This window comes from Chanos chanos, chromosome 5 (genome assembly GCF_902362185.1).
Source record: "Chanos chanos chromosome 5, fChaCha1.1, whole genome shotgun sequence".
In the NCBI taxonomy this organism is placed as follows: Eukaryota; Metazoa; Chordata; class Actinopteri; order Gonorynchiformes; family Chanidae; genus Chanos; species Chanos chanos.
Genome location: NC_044499.1, coordinates 35,319,931 through 35,340,437, shown reverse-complemented (window position 1 = coordinate 35,340,437; position 20,507 = coordinate 35,319,931). Strand labels below are relative to the sequence as shown.

General features: G+C 41.3%; 1 protein-coding gene across 1 annotated transcript; it reads right to left on the bottom strand.

Annotated features, from left to right (window-relative positions):
• Positions 1-2,566: 2,566 nt before the first annotated feature.
• phf21ab (PHD finger protein 21Ab) lies at positions 2,567-18,559 on the bottom strand. The gene is made up of 17 exons (XM_030774153.1): positions 18,516-18,559; positions 17,967-18,065; positions 16,145-16,177; positions 15,735-15,800; positions 11,607-11,774; positions 10,752-11,003; positions 10,157-10,249; positions 7,625-7,921; positions 7,175-7,288; positions 6,963-7,014; positions 6,753-6,832; positions 6,431-6,491; positions 5,071-5,240; positions 4,277-4,432; positions 3,813-3,888; positions 3,514-3,617; positions 2,567-3,298 (listed from the first exon to the last, which is right to left on the bottom strand). The coding sequence occupies exons 2-17, from the start codon at positions 18,021-18,023 to the stop codon at positions 2,609-2,611; spliced, it is 2,469 nt and encodes an 822-aa protein (XP_030630013.1). The 5' UTR covers positions 18,024-18,065; positions 18,516-18,559; the 3' UTR covers positions 2,567-2,608.
• Between the last annotated feature and the right edge of the window lie 1,948 nt (positions 18,560-20,507).

Genomic DNA, 20,507 nt, shown 5'->3' with positions numbered 1-20,507 from the left:
CATTTTCCATGACACTTTTCCATGACACTTTTCCATTTAAAAAACAAAACAAAGCAAAAAAAACAGAACAAAACAAACAAAATGCTTCAATTTCATCAATTGCATCAACTTGTAAGTGTGGACAACGTGATATTTTTTCATGTAAAGGGAAAAAAATCATGTTGATAAGGAGCATCCTGTCAGCAAAGGCCTTTGTCATCTTCTCTATTTAGTCTACTGAAAAGGAAACACTGAAACCAAACTTGATATTCATTTGTCAACAGAAACTCATCAATTTTGGGCAAAAAGATATGAATGTGGAAATAGCTGATGTAAACACAGTACACAAATTACAAGCTGTGCAAGACCATTTTCAACTAATGTCACTGATCATACATTTGGTTAACAAAAGTAATGGATCAGTTCAGGTAAAGGGAAGATCTGCTCAAAGCAGAAAGCAAAAAACAAGTGGGAAAACTACTTTGTACCTTTCACATTTCAACAATGTAACACCAAGATGAATTTCAACATGGCAGCTGCTGGAAAATTTAATAGATTAATTTTTAAGAGGTATAAAATTAAATTCTCCTCATTGCTTCACTTGTTGAACAATTTTCACTTTGTGATTTTGTCTACTGAGAACTGGAATGACAAAAGTACAGGGAAAGGACAATGGCTCTAAGGAAGTCTCTCTGCATGCTGAGGCAGCATCACAACCAAGCCGCACACTGCCAACGTATGTCAAGAAAAATGCTTCAAAGCTCTGTATAAATTAATGGAAATGTGTGTTCATAGTTTTGCTCCGGTTAACAAGGGAGGGGGGGGGGGGGGGGGGGGGGGGGGGGGGGGAGGAGGTCTTTTTAGTGCGTTCACTCTTGATATTTGCAACAAGCTTGTGCTTTCATTCAGGGTTTGCTGTGATTTTATTTACTAGTCATTTTGGCTCATACATCAAACCCTTCAGTTTAAGACATAATATAATGAAAACGTTTCATTCTTGATATTTAAAAACATGCTTCTTGGGAGGATTTGGGGAGGGAGTTCCTCAATAGTCCAAATGTTGAACATTTTCTTTCCTTTTTTTCTTTCTTTTTTTTTTTTTACTTTTACTGTTCCACTTTCCAGATGATCCCCCTGTACAGTAAGATGTTAAGCCTATTACACTGGAATAATTAAAAAAAAAAAAAACATTTGGCAGTTTAGAATTCATCAGAAATATACACTCATTATGCAGCGGCCATAACTTGAAATAATTACAAAAAAAAAAAATTATTTGCATAAACTATGCCATTATAACACCTTTGATAACGAATGACTTTAACAAAACAAAACAAAAAAAAATTAAAAAAACAAACAGAAAAGCACTTATTTTTTGTGAAGACTAGGAAGACCTGAATATATTTTCCTATAAAAAAAGAAATACTCCTCAGAAAGAGACAATACCCCCTCCCTCCCCCCAGTACTGCGCTAATGAATTTTACATAGCGCGCTCATCTCTGACTTACAAATAAAGACCCACTACAAAGAACCAATACCATGTTGTCCAAGCTAAGCTATCATGCATGATCTGAAGCCACTGTCTGGCCAAATCCAGAACTCGTTCCTAGCCCTTTCTATGACATCAGCAAGGACAGGAGAAATTCTGAATCCCTAAATGGTGAGTTAAGCTGTGGCTTAGCATCCAGACGTTTCAGATGTGCCAGGGCCTACAAGAAGGGGCTAAGGGAGGTTCTGGATTGAGCCTTACTTGATGTTTCAACCGCTTTCATTTGGCCCTGGGCCCGAACCCAAACTATTTATGAGTCTCTGCTAACGGATCGCTGTCTCTGTCTCTGTTTTTTTTTGTTTCTTTTGCCTGAGGTTTTCTGGGAGATGGGTTCTTTGAATGTACCACTGCATTCTTGGGTCTGCTCACCATGAAATAGGACACAGGAGGGTTGGTGAGGGGAGTGGGTAAACGTTGCAGGCAATTCGGACTTCTTATCTGAGTTTTCCAAGACTTCTGTGACTTCAGAAACCACCTCAGTGCTACCTGCTGCCACCTTTGCTCAGTACTGAGGCATTTGCCCTGCACTGAAAGAGTGCTTTTGGTTTTTTATTTATTTTTTACGACAATCATGTCAAGCCTAATTGCATGGAGACACACACAGACTCTGGGTACAGCACACAGTCTTTGGGACATTGTCTGACCTGCCTCCCCCAAGAGTAGAGGACAAACACAACCTAAAGAAACAACCCCTATGAGTTTCAAGGGCAACTGTTGCAGGCACACACTGGTGTGATGTGATATAGTAATCAATTTCCATATTAATCTTCCATTTATTGTTATAATTATAATTATTATTTTTGTTACCACTAATTGGCATGACACTGTTTCATAAGCCACCCTTCAACCCAGTCTTTTGGGTATTATGGTCTACAAGAGCCAAGGCAAACTTGACTTGGATGTAGATTTAGCGTTGACACAGTCTTACCATACATAAGGAAAACTAAAAAAACAACATATATATGTATATATACGTATATATATGTATAGATTGGCAACTTGGCGCACCAGTACCTCTGGTGCAAAAGAAGTTCTGTCTTGAACATTGTGGGGACACGTTAGTCTATTTAACAGGGCTGAATATTATTTTGCATCGTCCAAACTGTTAATCTGGGCTGCCAAAGGCTGCTGGGAAGGTTCTGAGGTTTTGCCGTTGTTGGCGCTGCTGCTGTTGTTCATTCCCTCCTCCTCTTCCCCTTCTTGGTGCTGCTTGTCCACCAACATCTCTTCCGGCTCCACCGTTCCATTGTCAGCAACAGACAGGACGCTCTCCAAATTAGCAGAGGTAGTGTCGCCGGTGGGGCTGCTCCCTGCTTCTTTACAGGGCTCGGTGCACGTGTAGTCTGTGCTACCGTTTGCTTTGACCTCTGCTGGTTCGCCCACTTTGACGGCGGCCTCGACTTCGGCCGTGTTAACCTCTGCCTCAGGCTCGTTGCACGCTCCTGTGTCACACTCAGGCTTGACTGCTCTCGCCGGTTCGGCTGTCACTGCGACTGCAGGCTCAGCGTTAACTGCTGGAACCGCTAGACCACTGGCCTGAGAACTAGCCTCGGCTGTGACCTCCGTGGTTAGCTTGTCTTTGACTGGATGCAATGTGTTATCATCCTTAGGAGCCAGTTGATTGGCTGATTGAGTGTCTTGCGTATTTTCTACCTCCATGGCCTGGCTCAGGTTGAAGCTCTGGATGAGACGTACCAGGTGCTTAACCTTCTCCAGTGATGCCTGCATCTCCTTCTGTCGAGCCAGGATGGCGTTCTTGGTCTCCATACATTTCTGAATGAGGAAGGCAGAGATCACAGTCTCACCTTTCAGCATACAGAACCATTCAGAGGAAAAATAACTGCTTTAATGGTAGCCCCAACAGAATGAACTATTATTAAAGTCTAAACTGTTGTTGAAATCTATATGCATATTTATATTTGCTGTGCGATGTTTGCCATTTATGTATTAGCCTGTTGGACATGGTTTGCTTGGAATATGGATCTTACTGTTATGGAATTGCTGAGCTGCTTGACTCGCTGTTCTAGCTGTTCTCTTTCCATCTTGAGCTCAGCACTCCATTTCACCAGCTTCTGTTTCTCCTCTTCTTTAGCTGAAAGAACATCAAAGAAAAAAGTGAAGATATACATACTTAACTTGAACATGAAGTGTAACTGTATCACAAAATTTTCAAAGATTCTTTGAATATATTTTCTGCACTGTCATATCAGTGATGCAAAAAATATACCCTACATTATATCATATCGATTATATCATACTCACATATTGACTAAAAACGGTACAATACCTTCTTTATATGCAATATAGGAATGAACAATAGCCAGGGTCCCTGGCCATGGAATGGCCTCTTCTTTTTTCAGTATCTGAGAGGAAAGACAGAGTTACTACAGCAACAATGCTACACCAAATTGAGTTTTTGGGACAAAAAAAAAAAAACCCCAAAACAAACCTTTACATCAATGGCTAATGGTGTCAAGATGGAGTAAACAAAGGAATTCAATGAGTGTGTCGCCCACTTACATGATGAGTGACAAAAATAAAGGATAGTCAGTACTGAGACCATGTTGAAGCTTACAAAGGACGGAACAGCCTTATTTGTTTGCAATACATACAGGGCCACAACCAGCTAGAGGAGGAGATCACATCACATCTTTATCTCAGCCCTAAAGCAGGGCTGCTGTGCCTACCCTGATTACAGTTAAAACCCTGCAGAATACAAGGCTGGGACTCTGTGGCAGGCACTGCGTTTACCTGGTCTTGACATTTGGGACAGATCCACATGCCTTTGGGAATGTTTTTGAGGGGCGGGTCCAAGCAGTCCAGATGGTAGACACGTGAGCACGTGTCACACATGAGCAGCTGGCCACTGCGTCTGCACACAGTGCAGAAATCCTCATGGATGTCTCCCTGTCAGGAAGAATGGCACTTGTCATTATGACCACTCCCTGCTGTGTGCCAGGCCAATCAGATGTGGAGGGGTTTGGCATGTAAAGAGAGGGACTAATAGCTGATTGGAGGATTATTTTAGAAATCTGAATATAGAGGGGCCTGTCTGAGGGAGCTCCATCACCATGAGGCAGTTCTAAATTCTTAATGAAATGGAAATTAATCAACAAATTTGCTTTTCGATACAAACATTAAGAGGGACAAATTTAAGTACTAGCAAAACTATTGGTTTAAGAAGAGCAGGATCATATTGCAGTTTTGTCCTTGATGGAGACATAGGGACTAAGACTGTTCACTTTGTAAGGCTGCAGGCTCCATTCAAATTAAAAACACAAAGAGATAAATGGATAATGATGCAAGAGAGTCACTCTTTCCTTTCAAGCGGGAGTGTGAGGGGGAGGGAGGTTTACACAGCTGTTTTATAGTGTGTCATACTGAGTAGCATAGTAATATACACTGCAGTGCAATATCCACAAGTGTTTGTAAAAGAGATGAAAGTGGGGTGGAAAACAGTGCTCTTTTAGCTGGGTACAGGGGGTTGGAAGGCAGTGGGCTCTGCTTTCTCTTTGTCTCTCTCTCTCTCTCCAGCTGTTACTTACATCCCCGGAGCTGGGGCTGGGCTGAGGGAGAGAGTGGGGGTGAACAGGGAGGGGGAGGCCGCCTGCGTCGGGCCGCTCGGGGGCTGGGGAGGCGGGGTGACTGCCGGAGGGGGAGGTCATGGGATGGCAGCCCAGCTCCGGCGCCACACTGCTGTATTTGGGAGGGCGACCTGAGTGAAATGAGACAGACGAGAAAAACAAAAACAAAAAAACAAAAAAGAAAAAAAAAAAAAAGGAAAAGATGGAGGAAAAAATAAATGAAACACAATTGACAACAAACATTGGTCCCAACATACCTTTGAGAGGGGGTCCTCATTGGCTAGCGTGAAAAGGGTCAAGATGGAGAGAGAGCGAAGGAGGAGGAGGAGGAGGAATTGGGGATGAGCACAGAAAGCAGTTAGTGCACCGAAAGACCACGAAAGCATGCAGATGAGGAAGGGGGTTTAACAGGAAGAGAGGGGAAAGAGAAGAAACAAGATGTGCTCAAGCAGAAACTTTCTCTTGCTCTCACAACACAGAAAGATCATAACACTATGCCAAAATTCTCACATTTCTATCTACCCTGAAACCTTGGGAAACAGACGACGGCAAACCAAACCAAGAGATTTTTCCATACTGTCCTTCTGACATGCTTATTTGACAATGAATGCCTCTGACAGATGACATTTCACATAATGAATTTACTATTGATTTAAATGTCATGAGCCCAGAAATATGTCCACAGTCACATTCCTCTCCATCACAACTGAAGATGTTATGAATCAACAAACTACAAACTGGGAGTTGAAATACAATGATCTTCAGGGAAACAGTTGACTACTCCCGCGTCAAAATAAAAAACATAATTACACAGTTAACTCATTATATAAACTGATCTGAACTGAAAGTCAGTAGAATTATAGTCAACAATGACATGTTATTCATGCCAACAAATTCAAAAAGCAAGCACAGATCAACATTTACAAAGTCAAGAAATTTACACCCAAAGATGATGTTTTTAAAGGCAACACTTATAAGCTACACAACCATATGAGAACAAGGCAGACAAAAAAAGTCAAGTTTTGGTGATACATCTAAATCCCTGCAATTAGTATGATTGCTACCTTGACCTTAACAAAGAGAAAATGCCTGTTATAAGAAAACACTGACAGATTTAGAGACAGGGCATGAGTTTATTGTGCTCCCTAAGAGAGGTGAGAGAGGGGAGAGGGAAGCAATTTCTAAAACATTTAGCTGTTAGCGCACAAAAGCAAAGGTGTCATATTACAGCAGCATACAGAGACAAGCCTGTTAGGATAACAAAGTGACACATCCGAAACTGCCTAAGGTCATGGTGTTCAAATGTGGAGAAGTAACTGACCTCGTTTCCTGGTTCCTGGGTGGAGGGGAGTGTTCAGGTAGGTAACTGCACTCTTTTTTCTCTGAGGAGAGAAGGAGAAGTGATAACGCAGTGAGACCTAAGGTTTATGGTCACGTTCATGTCCGTGTAACTGGGCTTTCACCTTACGATAAAAGCTGCCGATCCACAGGACCAAGAGAAGAGCCTGAGGTAAATCTGGCATGTGGTTTGAGCGATGTTGTGCACGATGTGGCTTCCACAGCCTCAGTGTCCACAAGAGGCTGAAAACAGCTCCCTACTTTATCAGAATACATGCATAAGAGTTGCTACAGTGAATATTCACCTCAGGTTCAAACACGGCTCCACTGTAAACAGGATTAGCTGTTGTTCTTCTTTTCCTCTCCTGCCTTCTGCTCTGAATCTCTGCAAAAAAGAGAAAAGATAAGCCAACATTTAGGCGACGAGTTCTAATCAGGGTACCAAGCTCGTGTCTGCACTGATACAGCAGATGACTGTAGGTAAAGACACCAGAGATTTCACAGCAGTTCTTTACCTTCCAAATGGTCATGAGTCACCAAGCCAAGGGACACCATGAAAGCGAGTTTCTGTGTGAGAACATGAAAAGAGTATATTCTTTAGCCTGAGCATGTGATCGTTAATAGCATGGCTTCTCAATAACCATCCTTTTATTTAGTGTTGCTCAACATAATCAAGCCTGCTGTGAGAAAACAAAGAAGCCATGTGAAAGACGTTGGCTTGAAGTACCTGAGGATTCTCCTCCTTCTTTGCCTTTGGTGGTGGTGGTGGAGGAGGAGGAGGGGTAGATGAGGAAGGAGTGCTGGCCAACACCTGATCAGTTCCCCCCTGAGATTTAACAGTCTGAGAGAGTGGCACATTGGGAATAATGACATGTGAGTAAATGAGTCAAATTAATATCAAGAAAACTTCAATTACTTCAAATGCTCTTCATTATGTTTTCAATTATACTGTCCAAGGCTGAACGGTATAATTGATTATATATACTACTAGGATTTGTGACCAGAGACAACAGGAACAGGAATAAGGGGAAAATTTAAGAACACTGATTTAATCAGTAAATAAATATTATTCAGATATTTCAAACATATCATTTGATGCAGTAACTTTTCTAACATTTATATTTATCACCCTAAAATGCAGTAAGCCAGAGCAACTGAATTTTTCATCCATACTCACCTTTGTGTCTGTGGTTAAGCTGCTGATCTGGAGTGTCTGGGTAGGGGCACTGATGACAATGCCAGTCACCTGGCCAGGGGAAGGGGTTTTGGCCACGGTGGCGGTGCAGGGTTGGCCGTTGACAATGCGCACCTGGTGAATGGGTCCGGTAGCAGCGGTAGCAGTGGGCAGCGATGACGTCAGCTTGGTGGTTACCATCACGGGCCTCTGGAGCAGCTGTGGTGGTGCCATCATGGGTGGAGGGGGTGCAGGGGCGATGGGTACGGTGTTGTTGGGCACGGGGGTTTTGGGTCGCACCTGGTACACGAGGGGCAAGGAGTCAGAGCTACGTTCACTGGGCACTGGAATGGGTTTTGCAAGGTTTGAGGGCCAGACTCTTTACAGCCATCATGCTACTGTCTATAAAGGGCCTGGCTCAGTCACTGGTAATGCCAATGTGGTGCCCAGGTACCAAACACAGCTCTGCACTGCAAAGAACCTGTACTCATTTACCCTATTTATATACTCAAAGTCAGTCAACTGTTCTACAATAATGAGGATGAGTTCATTTGAAAGGGAAACAATTTGGACAGTGGTGGAATTTTCTAATTGTTTTTGTTCATGGAAAGCCTATTCAGAGAAAAGCACATCACAGCTCTATTACAAAGCAACATAATCAAGAAATAATTTAGTTGAATGTGATATAATATGACATTTTGGCCTATCATGATGTACACAACCCTTTTCATCTCTTCATGCGAAAAACACAGACCTGCTTTTACTAAAATCTCATTATGATACCTGCAACGTGAATATCACTTGTGTTATGACAGAGGTGCGCTCACATATGATCGTATTTAAAAAAAAGACCAGACCTCACAATGAGACTTGAAACAACAGAAAATCCATGTTCACAGCATGAACAGATCAAAAGCAATACTGTGCTGTGGTGTGCTCCTGGGTAGGCTGAAACATCATACATTTCTCCAAGTATAGTTATTTTTTTGTCTTAGTCACACAGATGTCACAACACTGTTCTCCAGTAGAGCTTTCCATAAAACAGAATCCAAACTGCTGTAGTCCAAATTTGTCTCCTTCTCAGACAGAACTAGTTGCATGCTTTGTGGGAGGGCAGGCACACGGATCATTTCTCTCTTCTGCACATCACAATACCCTGAGAATCGACAAATGCCACTTTGCGTTAAAGTACACTACTCTACATGTCAGAGTGAGAGTGCTGGAACAGATCAGTGAAGCCGTGATTCAATCTCAAAATCTCATAAACGTGGAGTTATACGAACTACATATGAATTACATCCTTCTTCCTCTGGCTAGCTTAGACTAAATCACAAAAGCATTCTCTCACTGTACCCAAAGGGCATTATAGCTTTGTCGTGTCTTGAAAACTTTATTATATAACATATTTCTCACTATACAACATTATATACGACTCCAACATTGTCTTACCCGTAGGGCCTGACGAACTAACCTAAGCACCAAAAACCACCAATAATCAGTGCATGACAAAACACTCACACCCACACCATAATGACCATGTCCAAACAGAACTCTAAACTAAGACATGCTTGTGGAATTCCATTGTCACTGAGCACCCAGAAGCATTACATGGCTTTGTAAACACACATTTCACTTCATTTTTAAAACCAAGAAGGGTCAGACAAGTTCAGCCAAGGCACAAAGCTGTTGGACAGTTCAAAAGTTGGTTTAAGTACACGGTGCAAAGCAACAGCGCTGGAAGGACACAAACTAGCAAACATTACATTCACTTAGAAACACAAACACATACGCACAATAGCAACAGTGCCAACTGGGTAAAGACATGAAAAGCAGAAGCGAACAGCACAACATGTTTACACAAATTTAGCCAGTGCTGGGGGGGGGGGGGGGGGGGGGGGGGGGGGTTGTGATATATATATAGCTCTGAAGGTCAGTTTTAGCTTTTTGCATGAGTGTAGGAGAGAATTAAAATAATAAAACAGCTGAGTTTTGTGCAACTCTCTGACTGAATCAGAAGGGTGGTTCATAGCTGAGAGGCTTTAAAATTGATAATCTGCTGACATACAAAAACAGGCTTTAAAAAGAGGCTCCATCTTCATTAAGGACAACTGGATTAAACTATCATTACATATGCCATAAGTATATAAGCTACAGCAGGACTGGTCTTATTGTTCCTCTAGACAGACTACATCAGTGTGAAATTTGTATGGAACCTACGGTCAGGTGAATCAAGTAGATTCTTTATTGATCCCCATGCTATCTATCTAAGTAGCAGTCTGACACCTGTCTTACTATCTCTGCCATTACAAAAGATGTTGTTATTTTGATCATTGTCTTTTTGCTCAGCATATAATCTTACTAATCATATAATCAGGAACTGGACAAAGCGTGTGCATTGCCCCTTAACTATTTTCAAATGGAGATATGTTTAAAATCTTTAAACAGGATCTACTTATACGGCTGCCCTCTCGAAGTGTACGTGTCGAACTACACAAACTGAGGAGGGGTTGAGGAGGCGGTCTTAGAGAGACGCACCTGAGGCAGAAAGGTGGGTCGAGGCGTCAGTCTAGGAGGAGGAACAAACTGAGGAACTTTGATAGGCTGAGTAGATGTGGTGGTGGCCTGCACCTGTGACAAAACCATCTGTTTACGAATAGCCAAAAGTCTAGTCTCTTCACCGAGTCTAACAGTTTGAGGGAGTGACGGCTGTCTGAAAACACTTTAAATTGGCAGGAAAAGACATGAATTCACCTTTTTACTTAGTTCAGTTGTAGCAACTACACGAATGGAGTACCTCTGCTTTTTTCTTTTACGTATGCACACGCCACCACACACAACACTGCCTTGTTAATTGAGTGTCATTTCAATTCTTCTAACTAAAACATAACAGTCTAACTTAAACATAAAATTTCCTTGCTATGAGTAGAGCGTACAACTACTTCACGCTGGATCTCGGTAATCTCAAAAACAGTACAGTTTAAGCATAACACAGGCTAACATTTCTGATTCATACTGATGTGCAGCTTCTTTGCTAGCATAATTCTGACAATGCACAGAGACATGAAAAAAAAAAACACAGAAAAAAACCCCCAACTAAACAAACACAAGAAGCATTGATCGTTTCACTCACTACAATAACATTCTTGGGCACAATCCTGGCAGGATCTGCGCCCTGATCGGCGAGTTTGCTGGCCACCTGAAGGTTGATTGGTGCGTTTTGCGAGTCAGAGTTGACACAGGGTTTGGAGGCATTGCTGATGGCAGTGACCATGGCGACGGTGGGGCGCTGTGTCACGACAGAAGCGGGAATGGTTGCTGTGGCAGCTTTCAATACTAGAGGTAGAGTCTTGGTGGTAAGAACTGGTGTGACCGTCAGCGTCTTCTATGGGGAACACAAACAGAGGGACTGATGAGAGAAAATGCGGAGCAAGGAATGGACATTGAGTTAAAAGTGTACACCCCCCCCCTCGCTTCTCCCCCCAAAACAAAACAAAAAAACGAAAACCATCAGCTGAACAGCAGCTTCCCAGGCACCAAAATCCTCTTACATTTAAACAATAAATTGCTTTTCACTGTCCGATTTGCAAACACAGGACCAAATCCTCTCAAATCCTTAAAGAACACCTTTATGTTTTTTTGGCCTTGCATGATAAGTAATAATATCAGAAATAATCTGACACATTTTTGGAGCAATAATTTTTGGTTATAGTGAAAGAAATGTATATATGAGTGTTCCTATAGAGTTCCTGTGACTTGGGAATCCGTAGTCCGGTACAGCCAGACAGTGAATTCTCACATTAGTCAGTCTTGCTTTGCAAGTGCTACCGGAAAAGAAAAGTGACTGTTATCCCTTCAAAAAAAAAAAATCCCAAACTTACCACACACTGAGAAACAGTTAAACAAATCAACATCTGGTGATGCAGGATCAGAGCACATGACAAACACACCGATCGCGGCGTGGTGACGCTGTTAGAGGGAGTGCTACCTGTGGAGCTGCCTGGCTCTGGGGAGGCATGGTCGGTGGCGGTTGCTGCTGTGGAGTCTGCGGAGGCTGCATGGAGGGCGGCTGGATGACATGCTTATTGTCTGCTGCCTTCAGCTCTGGCTCCTGCTTCACCAGCAAGTCCTTCCTCAACTGCTCCACCACCTTTTTCTGAGAGAAACGAAAGAGAGAGAGAGAGAGGGAGAGAGGGAGAAGAGAGAGAGAGAATATATGTATGCATGCTGCTTCTTGACCGCAACACCACACTGGTCTTGGTGTTTGATTAAACAATTCAGAAAGAGGGGATGTAAAAAAAAAAAAAAAAAAAAAAAAAAAAAAGCAAACAAACAACAACAAAAAACCCCTACAAGAATCTGTCTGCCAACGAGCTGCAACCCTACCACCCACTCATACTCTCTGTCCTTAAACAGACTGATTTACATTAAAAATTTTCCTCATCTTTTCTTTTCCAGGACTGCAGTGCAGCTTGAAAATAAGATCCAACGGCACAACTGCTTTTCCTTTAATTGAACTGTTTGTATTTCATTTCAGTTCTATTCTTCTCTGAACCCAAAGATCAGCTTTCTTAAACTACATTAATTCCTACCTCAACTCTTTCACTGCTTTTCAAAGCTTGAAATAACACACGACACAGTTCACTAGTCAACAGGCCATGATGAGAAAGCTCTCACAATTTGACAAAATTTAAAGAAATGAAGGAAATGAGCATGCAACAACATCTCACCAAAAATAAACTAATCACATGCCAGGGTAAAGTACAGCACATCCCTGTCCTGGACATATAGTGTTCAAACACATTATATGCAGGTGGACCCAAAAGCTCAGTAAAACAACTTGATCTCTATTACTGTGCATACACTAATCAGTGTACAACTGGTCCTACGTGCAATTGGAAAGGAGACATATTTGTCATGCTTCAATAACAAATACCTCAACGCTTCCATTGATTTGCTATACAAGAGCGTTTGCATGCATACCAGTAACTATTGCATTTTTTTTTGTATGATGACAACAGGTTACAGTGCAACAACAAAAGGGAACAAAAGCTAGCTTTCCTGCTTTTTAATCTCATTCGTCTTGCTGGACTGGAAATGACCGGCAGATATGGATTCTCCTCTGCTCAGAAAGACTTGATCTGTCAGGTGTGCAGCGCAGTCGCCGCTGTGGAAACCCCCCCAAGCGAACCCAGGGTGTCACTGAACACAGACATCTCATGATTGATATTCATCTCACACACACTACTGCCTCAGAGCCCGCCAGAACTAAAGCACACCTCTGAGAGAGAGATAGCGCAGGCAGACACACACACACACACAAAAATACTGCCCTCACTAACCGTATTTGATCACGTCACTCAATCCCTGGTTTTCTTTTGAGCTTGATTTTCATGGTGTAAAAAAGGAAGGGAAAAAAGAACTAATATCTGACTTGAGTGACATGTGTGAATCTACTCATTTCCCATATGTGAGTGATTAGGAGGACTCTTTTCTCAATACTGGATCATACATTTAGATTTGTTCAGCAATCATCCAGGTAAGGCATATAACTGTCGTACATTAATTTAAACTCCTAGCATTCAGCTGAGCTTTCTCCAAACATCTTTACAAAGAAATGAATACATAGAGGCTTCCACAGTGCTCAAACATCAACCTGACAGTCTAGATTTATCAGGGTCTGACCTTTTGACCTGCCTCCTGAGCCCACATTAACATTCGAGGCACATCTGAATCAGACTAATCTTGGTCTGACACATATAGGCAGTAAATGTATGTAGAAGATTTTTTTTTTGTCCCGGGAGGGAGTTGGTAAATGGAGAATGGAACAGAAACACATTTAGCACCGTGCCTTCAAAGTCCTGGATCATGACTCACGGCTGAAGGAAGGATAAAAGAAAGAAGAAAAACATGAAAAAACAAATACGCTTGGAAAATGTATATGCACAAGAGACGTACATGATGAAATCAAGGAAAACCAGTAATCTTATGTCTGAAGAGGAGCAAGGACCCCTGGTGATGTTATTTTGTACGATTTTACGTAAACTATGTATAGCGCTTCAGCCAAGCACGGTCGCAAAAATAAGTCTGCATGTTGTAATCAAGTGAGTATCGCTTGATATATTTGCTTGATGATGTCATATTGCCGTTTTGGCAATACTAACTGATCTACCTTCAGCATTAAACTGAATTAGAGTATTTCCGAAAATTCTGATGAGTAAAGAAAAGACAAAAACATGGAACAAACTTTGTCAGCATTCAGAACCTGCAGGGGTACAAAGAGCAGGGGTAGGGGACATAAAAGAGTCTGGTTTTTCAGTGGTGGGAGCTCTGAGGATAAAGCATGTCAAAAGCCAGCTCCTTCTAAGAAAGCGGGTAGGGCTCAGCTGGAGGGCAGTCACAGGCTCTCATCTCCCCCTGGGACGCCAGGATAACATCCACACCGCTTTCCACGTTTCACACGTTATCTACCGACACAGCTGGAGATTCAGGCAAGCTTCTTATGTTAATACACTCCTTGGCTCATGATCTAGGGTTACTCCTGATGCTAAATATTCACAACCCACAACGATTTCAACACAGTTGCTGAAAAATGCTGAGGATGTTATTGTTTTGACAACCATTATATGTGCTATGGATACGAGCGCTGTCTGTGCACGGATTGTAAGATTTAACGTTTGTAACTTTCTCAGATATTATGTTGTAATAGTGAAAAGCAGCCTCACTGCACTCATAAACCATTATAACATCCTGTTTGAGAGTCAATGATCTTGATTCTACCAGTGCTCGGTCAAAAGTCTTTAACACAGGACAAGGTCCAAGTAACTGTCACAAACACATGCACTTTGATGTTCTTCTCCAGAAAAAAAAAAACAAAAAAACAAAACAACAAACAAACAAAAACAAATACACACATCGGTATTTCCGTTGGTCACTCAACATTACCAAATACTCCAAATTATGTTTTTCAAACTAGTTTCAATTAGCCATAAAGGCTGTGAATCGCATATAATAGGAGCTACTGGCAGAGCAGGATGGCAAACTCTTGCAAGCTCTTGTGAGATTTAACCAGACAGGTGTAAGTGAAGAAAAAACTGAACAAGTCTGGTGCTGCCTCTACAGAATAAAAACAGTTTAATGTTCTCCAGAGACCACTAAGGGTTGCTAAGAGACAATGTATTCCAGTTTGGAGCAGAGGGTGAGAAGTGACCTAACTGGGCGGGCCAGAGGGAAAACTCATGTTGTAAAAATGCAGAGGACATTTTAACAATGCCCGAGGATATCAACAGCACAAGCAGGTAGCATGAGAACACTATCTGCACATTACAAAAGCTCAAACTCATTTAAAAAAAGAACCGACTCAGCTGTTTATGACAAATATTACAGCTGTCCCAATGTAATTCTTATTACTGCATTCAAGGCAGTAATTTTCAGAGATACAGCATGATGGGGGCGGGGGTCCAAAATCCAAGGCACAACACTACTGTGTGTGGCTCTGATGACCTTCAACGTGCCCTTTAACCTTGTAGAACATCAGTCAGGTAAGTCTACAGGTGGGTACATACATCATAACTGGGGATGGAAGACTAATGTTCTATAAAAAGTTACTCCAATATTTACCACAAAACACTGACAGAGAGTTTCATTCCTTCAAAAAATGTCGAGAAATGAAATCTCATCATTCGGAAATGAACATCAGAATGATAAAATGATACTTTCAGAGAAAAACAACAGAACAAATGAAGAAGTCAATCTGGGCACTGACAGTGCTGCCAGCATTACACAAGCCTCCTGGCACAGACTGGAAACACCAGGCATCTGATTCAGCATGTAGGGAAAGAGGAAAGCTCTCCATTTACAGAGGAGTTTGCCTGTGCGTTCAAAGCCACGCGACTTCATTAACACATGGAAACCCAGCCACTTTGTTTTCAATAAATAATTAAATAAATATAGCTGGAGAATAGGACGGAGGTACAGGACACTCTGAGGAGCAATCAATGCACAGACTGACAACATTTTAAGTTAAAACAACAGAAACAACATCGAAATGCCTGGAGTGGAGCTGCTTTCTGATCCAAAAACTTGTGAATAGGAATTCAGAGCTGGGTTTTCTTACCTGTTTCTCACTCAGAGCTGTGATCTTTGCCTGGAGCTCATGAAGCTGCTTCTTCAAATCCGCATTCTGAAAAGTATGCGTGCGTTAGCTTTATAAAGTATCTAGTGATGTAAAATACAATTTACAATTACAATTTTCAAGTACAAATCATTTGAATACGTCAGCTCCGTTACAAGACTAGCAGCGGCGTTATGAACAGTATGACATAGCTAGGCGAGAAATGACAGAGTAATTAGTAATTCAGGGCTTAAGGAACTGCATCTTAAAAATAGAATAACTTCAAAGGACACAAAGCGGGGAAAAAGAAAAGCTCTCCACATGAAGCCCACTAAAACTGCCCTACATCAGGGAAAAAAAAAAAAAAAAAAAAAGAAGGAAGGGAGAGCAGCATGTTCAATTTTGAGTTTTACCTGTGGATCCTGTTTCATCTGAGCGACCAGTTTCTACAAAATAAAAAGGGAGGAATCGTGAGTAATACAAATAAGTATCATGATTTACTTTAATGCAACTGGCAGAGAGAAACATCTTTGAGTCATCTCCAGACACTTCTCTTTCCTGGCTCTGAATCTGTCTGATCTAAAATAGCATCACTCCTTTACTAGACAGGGTGGAGCTAAGCACTTAAGTAAACACTCCACTGATTCATATCTGAAGAGTAGATGAGGCTGTCAATCAATTATACTGGTGTAACATTTACAACACTTATTCTGCTTGGTTAGAGAGCAAGCAGACTTTGGAGAGCAAAGTACACAGACCTATGAAAACTGGTGTGAATTAAAAAAAAAAAAAAAAAAGATGGCAGAACATTCATCTTCTTTCAGGACTCTGATGCAATGATTTTGTGTGTCTATAAAGTGAGAACACAGTGACACCCACTGGCGAAAGACTGAACTGCAGCCATGTGCACCTGTCCTGCACACTAGAGTCAATCACTGAGCGGCAGATAGGCAATCACATCTTGCAGCTGAAAGACCAACAAACTAAAACTACAAATATAATTCAATACAACAATCACTGTCTCATCCAGTACATGAAAATACATGTGTCTTTAGGCAGCTGTTTGGTTTTCAAGACAGAGCACTAACGTTATGTGAGCTCCACAAGTCGGCAGCACTGAGGCCTTTGACAGTGAACACACAGGACTTCTTGAGCATTTTTATTTGAGGTCAGAAACTACGCTCTACTTAGAATGATTAGGATGAGGGAAAGGGTTGTGGATGCTGAATTACACAGAGTGAGTGTAATAACTTTATATAGCTGTTCCAGTTGAAAGATGGTGAGGACCTGGTGCTCAATGCGAGAAGTCTCTCAAACTTATGAACAGTAAAATAGGGTTGTTGTCCTGAGTTCACCAGGGTTCAGCTCAATTCTTTTTCAGCTCAATCAGCTCAGTGAAAAAAAACTGCAACTCATAAACGACACAAAATTCATGATAATTTAACAGGTCTTTTAACCATGACTGAAATGAGATTCAGATCATTCCCAGAATTAACAGGATTCATATCAGAGATCCATATTAACCCATTCTGCCATCACAGCACAGGTTTTTGCTGCCTGCTGCTTGTAGAAGTGTGTCGAATCACAGGACTGATTACCAACTATGTCTGATGTTAAAACCCCTATCAGACTGTCTCATGTTAAAGGCAGTGAGAGTGCATGAAATGGACATTTGAGAGGTGGCTATACTCAGTCTGGTGGTTATGAAACACATTCATAAAAACAATCTACAGAAAGGGTGGGGGGACAGAGGAGACCGTTTCCAAGGATACAACTACAATTTCCTAGGGCAGGACAACGCCTCCCTTTCAAGTTCCATTTGTCCTCCCTCATCACTGCACCAGCACAAACAAACGAAAATGTAAACGGAGTCATAAAAACTTACTGAGACTATCTCCAGTTTGAAACAGTTTCATACTTTACAGTGGTACCCAAAATGCACTATATCTTTTGTGTTCATCAGCCATCTTGACAAAAATAATTGTTTCTTTTAAATTAACGCAACAGCAATGTTATTCTCACATTATAACTGTGATCATGCAGTGAGGCAGCATCCAAACTGAACACCTGACTCTAATGCACTTCTGTGATTCTGCCAAACCAATCTGCTGTGCTCCTCTCTGTTTCAACTTTGTTTACAGTTGGTTTCCAGTAAATGTAAGCACAATCGCATGTTGAATTTTTAAATTACATAAATTGCTATGCATCTATGACAAGCAGGTTAGTACCATCTACCTGATGGACTTGTATTTCCACTTTCAAAGCCTCCTGTAATGTTTGTAATTCCATCATTGATCCAGTTTGCCTGTGAGTGAGTCCAATGAATCTTTCAGCCTGTCAAAAAAAGGATGGAAAAGAGTATTATGTTTTCCCCCAATCAGTTCATCCTGAACAAATGGCCTGTACCATGATGCCGGTTATGTTAATTGCACTTGTTACATATAGCAAAAAACATGATCATAACAGTCTAAAACATGGAATTCATCAACCAGTGAAATTATTTAATAAAACCTTTTTTTAAAAGTGGATAAAAAAAAATTCATGTTGACTATACTGACTGACTTGGGGAGATTAGTCCACAGAAATGTTCATTCTGCCTGTGAGTGCTGAGCCAGAGTGGTAGGTCTTCAGATTTAGGATTTTATTGGAGTCAAACCAAGTCAAACAGAGGGTGATGCTCACAAACGTCTTTTCTCATTGATTTTTTTCCTTTCTCTTTCTTTTTTGCAAGCCAATGCCGTGAGCCAAGAGAACAATTACAACAGAGGCTATTAAAGGACTCACCACCTGGCAGTGTAACTGCTGTCCTCTCTCTCCGGCTCGCTGAAACAAGAGGAAACACACTATCCATTAAAGAGGAGAACTCAAAGACTTCCCACTTGAGTCCATGTGACCACTGAACACATCTGAGCCTAAGCCAAGGCTACCAGGGAGGGGACAACAGTGCAAGCATAGCACTCAACTGTTCTGTCCATTGCTCACTGTCTCAACAAAAGAGGAGGCCACCATAAAAAAGCAAACAAAAAACAAAACAAACAACAACAACAACAAAAAAAAAACAGGTAGTGAGCATCACTCATTTGGCTGAAGGGCTCTTTCACACCAAACAGGCTGCACGGTCACAAGCTCCATTTGTAACAGAAAACAGGATCAAAACTTTGAGGCTTGCATGAACACATAGTAAAATGCCACCGATTCCTTGAGATCCTTATTCGTGGTTAGCTACCACTAAATGCATCTTACAGGCTTATAAACAGAGCAAATGTGAAATTTTGGCCTGATTGTTTGGGATCCTGATTCAATCACAAATACCCAAAACAATCTCAGGCGGCAGCTGAGCAGCCAGAGCAGGGTGAATGAGCCCAATTTTCACAGACTCTATGAGCATTAAGAACTGGAAAGGGGAAAAAAGAAAACCCTCACTCATGAAATTCAAAACTCATGCAGTCAAAATGGAGCACTGCTGGCACCTTGCCTGGTGGACAAAGAGACATTGAAACCATATTGAAGAAAAATTGGTAGCCATGTTTCATGAAAATTTATACTGACTGAATAACAACTAGCCTAAATCAGCTTGTCTAAAACAGTGAATTAAGACCCCGTGAATAAACCGTGAATGCAAATAAACAACGAGGTTAGAGAAACTGGAGATATTGAAAAGCAATTTTTCCAAAGCTTCCTCAGTCCTATTGTACAAACAGCATTACAACTGCTCATAGTCAGGCAACTGCACAACAACGTTACCTTGAATAAAGCTTATACATACATATCCTACATCACAAGCATATTACATAGTTCAGCTTGAACATTGTGGCATTAAGAGACAGTTAATGTGGTACAAAGCATTATCACCAAACGACCTTCATGGGCAGAGTCAATGGAAACCACGCCAAGCCACCCCCTTAAAATTTACGCCCTGCCTAATGAGTCTTTTTCCATTACTTTCAACATTAAAGAAAACTTCTGAGGAAAAGTCTCGTTGGACTGACAGATAGTCTTGATTAGACTAAAAATGTCTAGCACCACAAACATGCACACAATGACAGCCCCATGTTCTGTAAAACGAGTCCCTTCTGATTCGTCTATGCAAGTAGCATCCATAATTTTGTTAACAGAAGGAGAAAGAAGACAGTGATCTGACTCTAAAAAAAAAAAACTGCAAGACTGGATCAGCACAAGCCACAAAGCAATGTGCTCCCAGCCAGCTCATTCTGGGCACATTCACTTCTGTTCTAAGGAAACAAATAAATAACTTGCTGAAACATATGGAGTAGTACATGATGATGTAAGGACAACGTGAAAAGGCACATTTTTGTTCACTAATGGTGACTTCGAACAACTAACAACAAACTTTCTCAAACTGTTCATGTGATGAAATCATTTCAGTATATCATCCAAAGGGTATGTCATAAATATAGATGTCATGACAAAACCAATTCAAGTTAACTACATTAAAATCTACAAGACAATTCCTCCTGATCCAGTACTGCACTGTTTCCATAACAGCAACAGAAATTCATTCTGTGGCAAAGTAACAAAAGTACCTCATTAGCTCATACACTCAGGAGCTGACAGGAACATCAAAACTTAGGCCAGCTGAGCTCCTAAAATGTTTGAAATTTCACATATGGAGACATAATGAGCTTTTCAATCTCAAATCCTTACAAGACCACTACATGAGGAAAATGCATGATGATATAACCAAAATATCCTAAAGAAAAATGTCACAAACATATCAGGAAATGCATACAGTGCAATCTGGCTGCTTTAATGTAA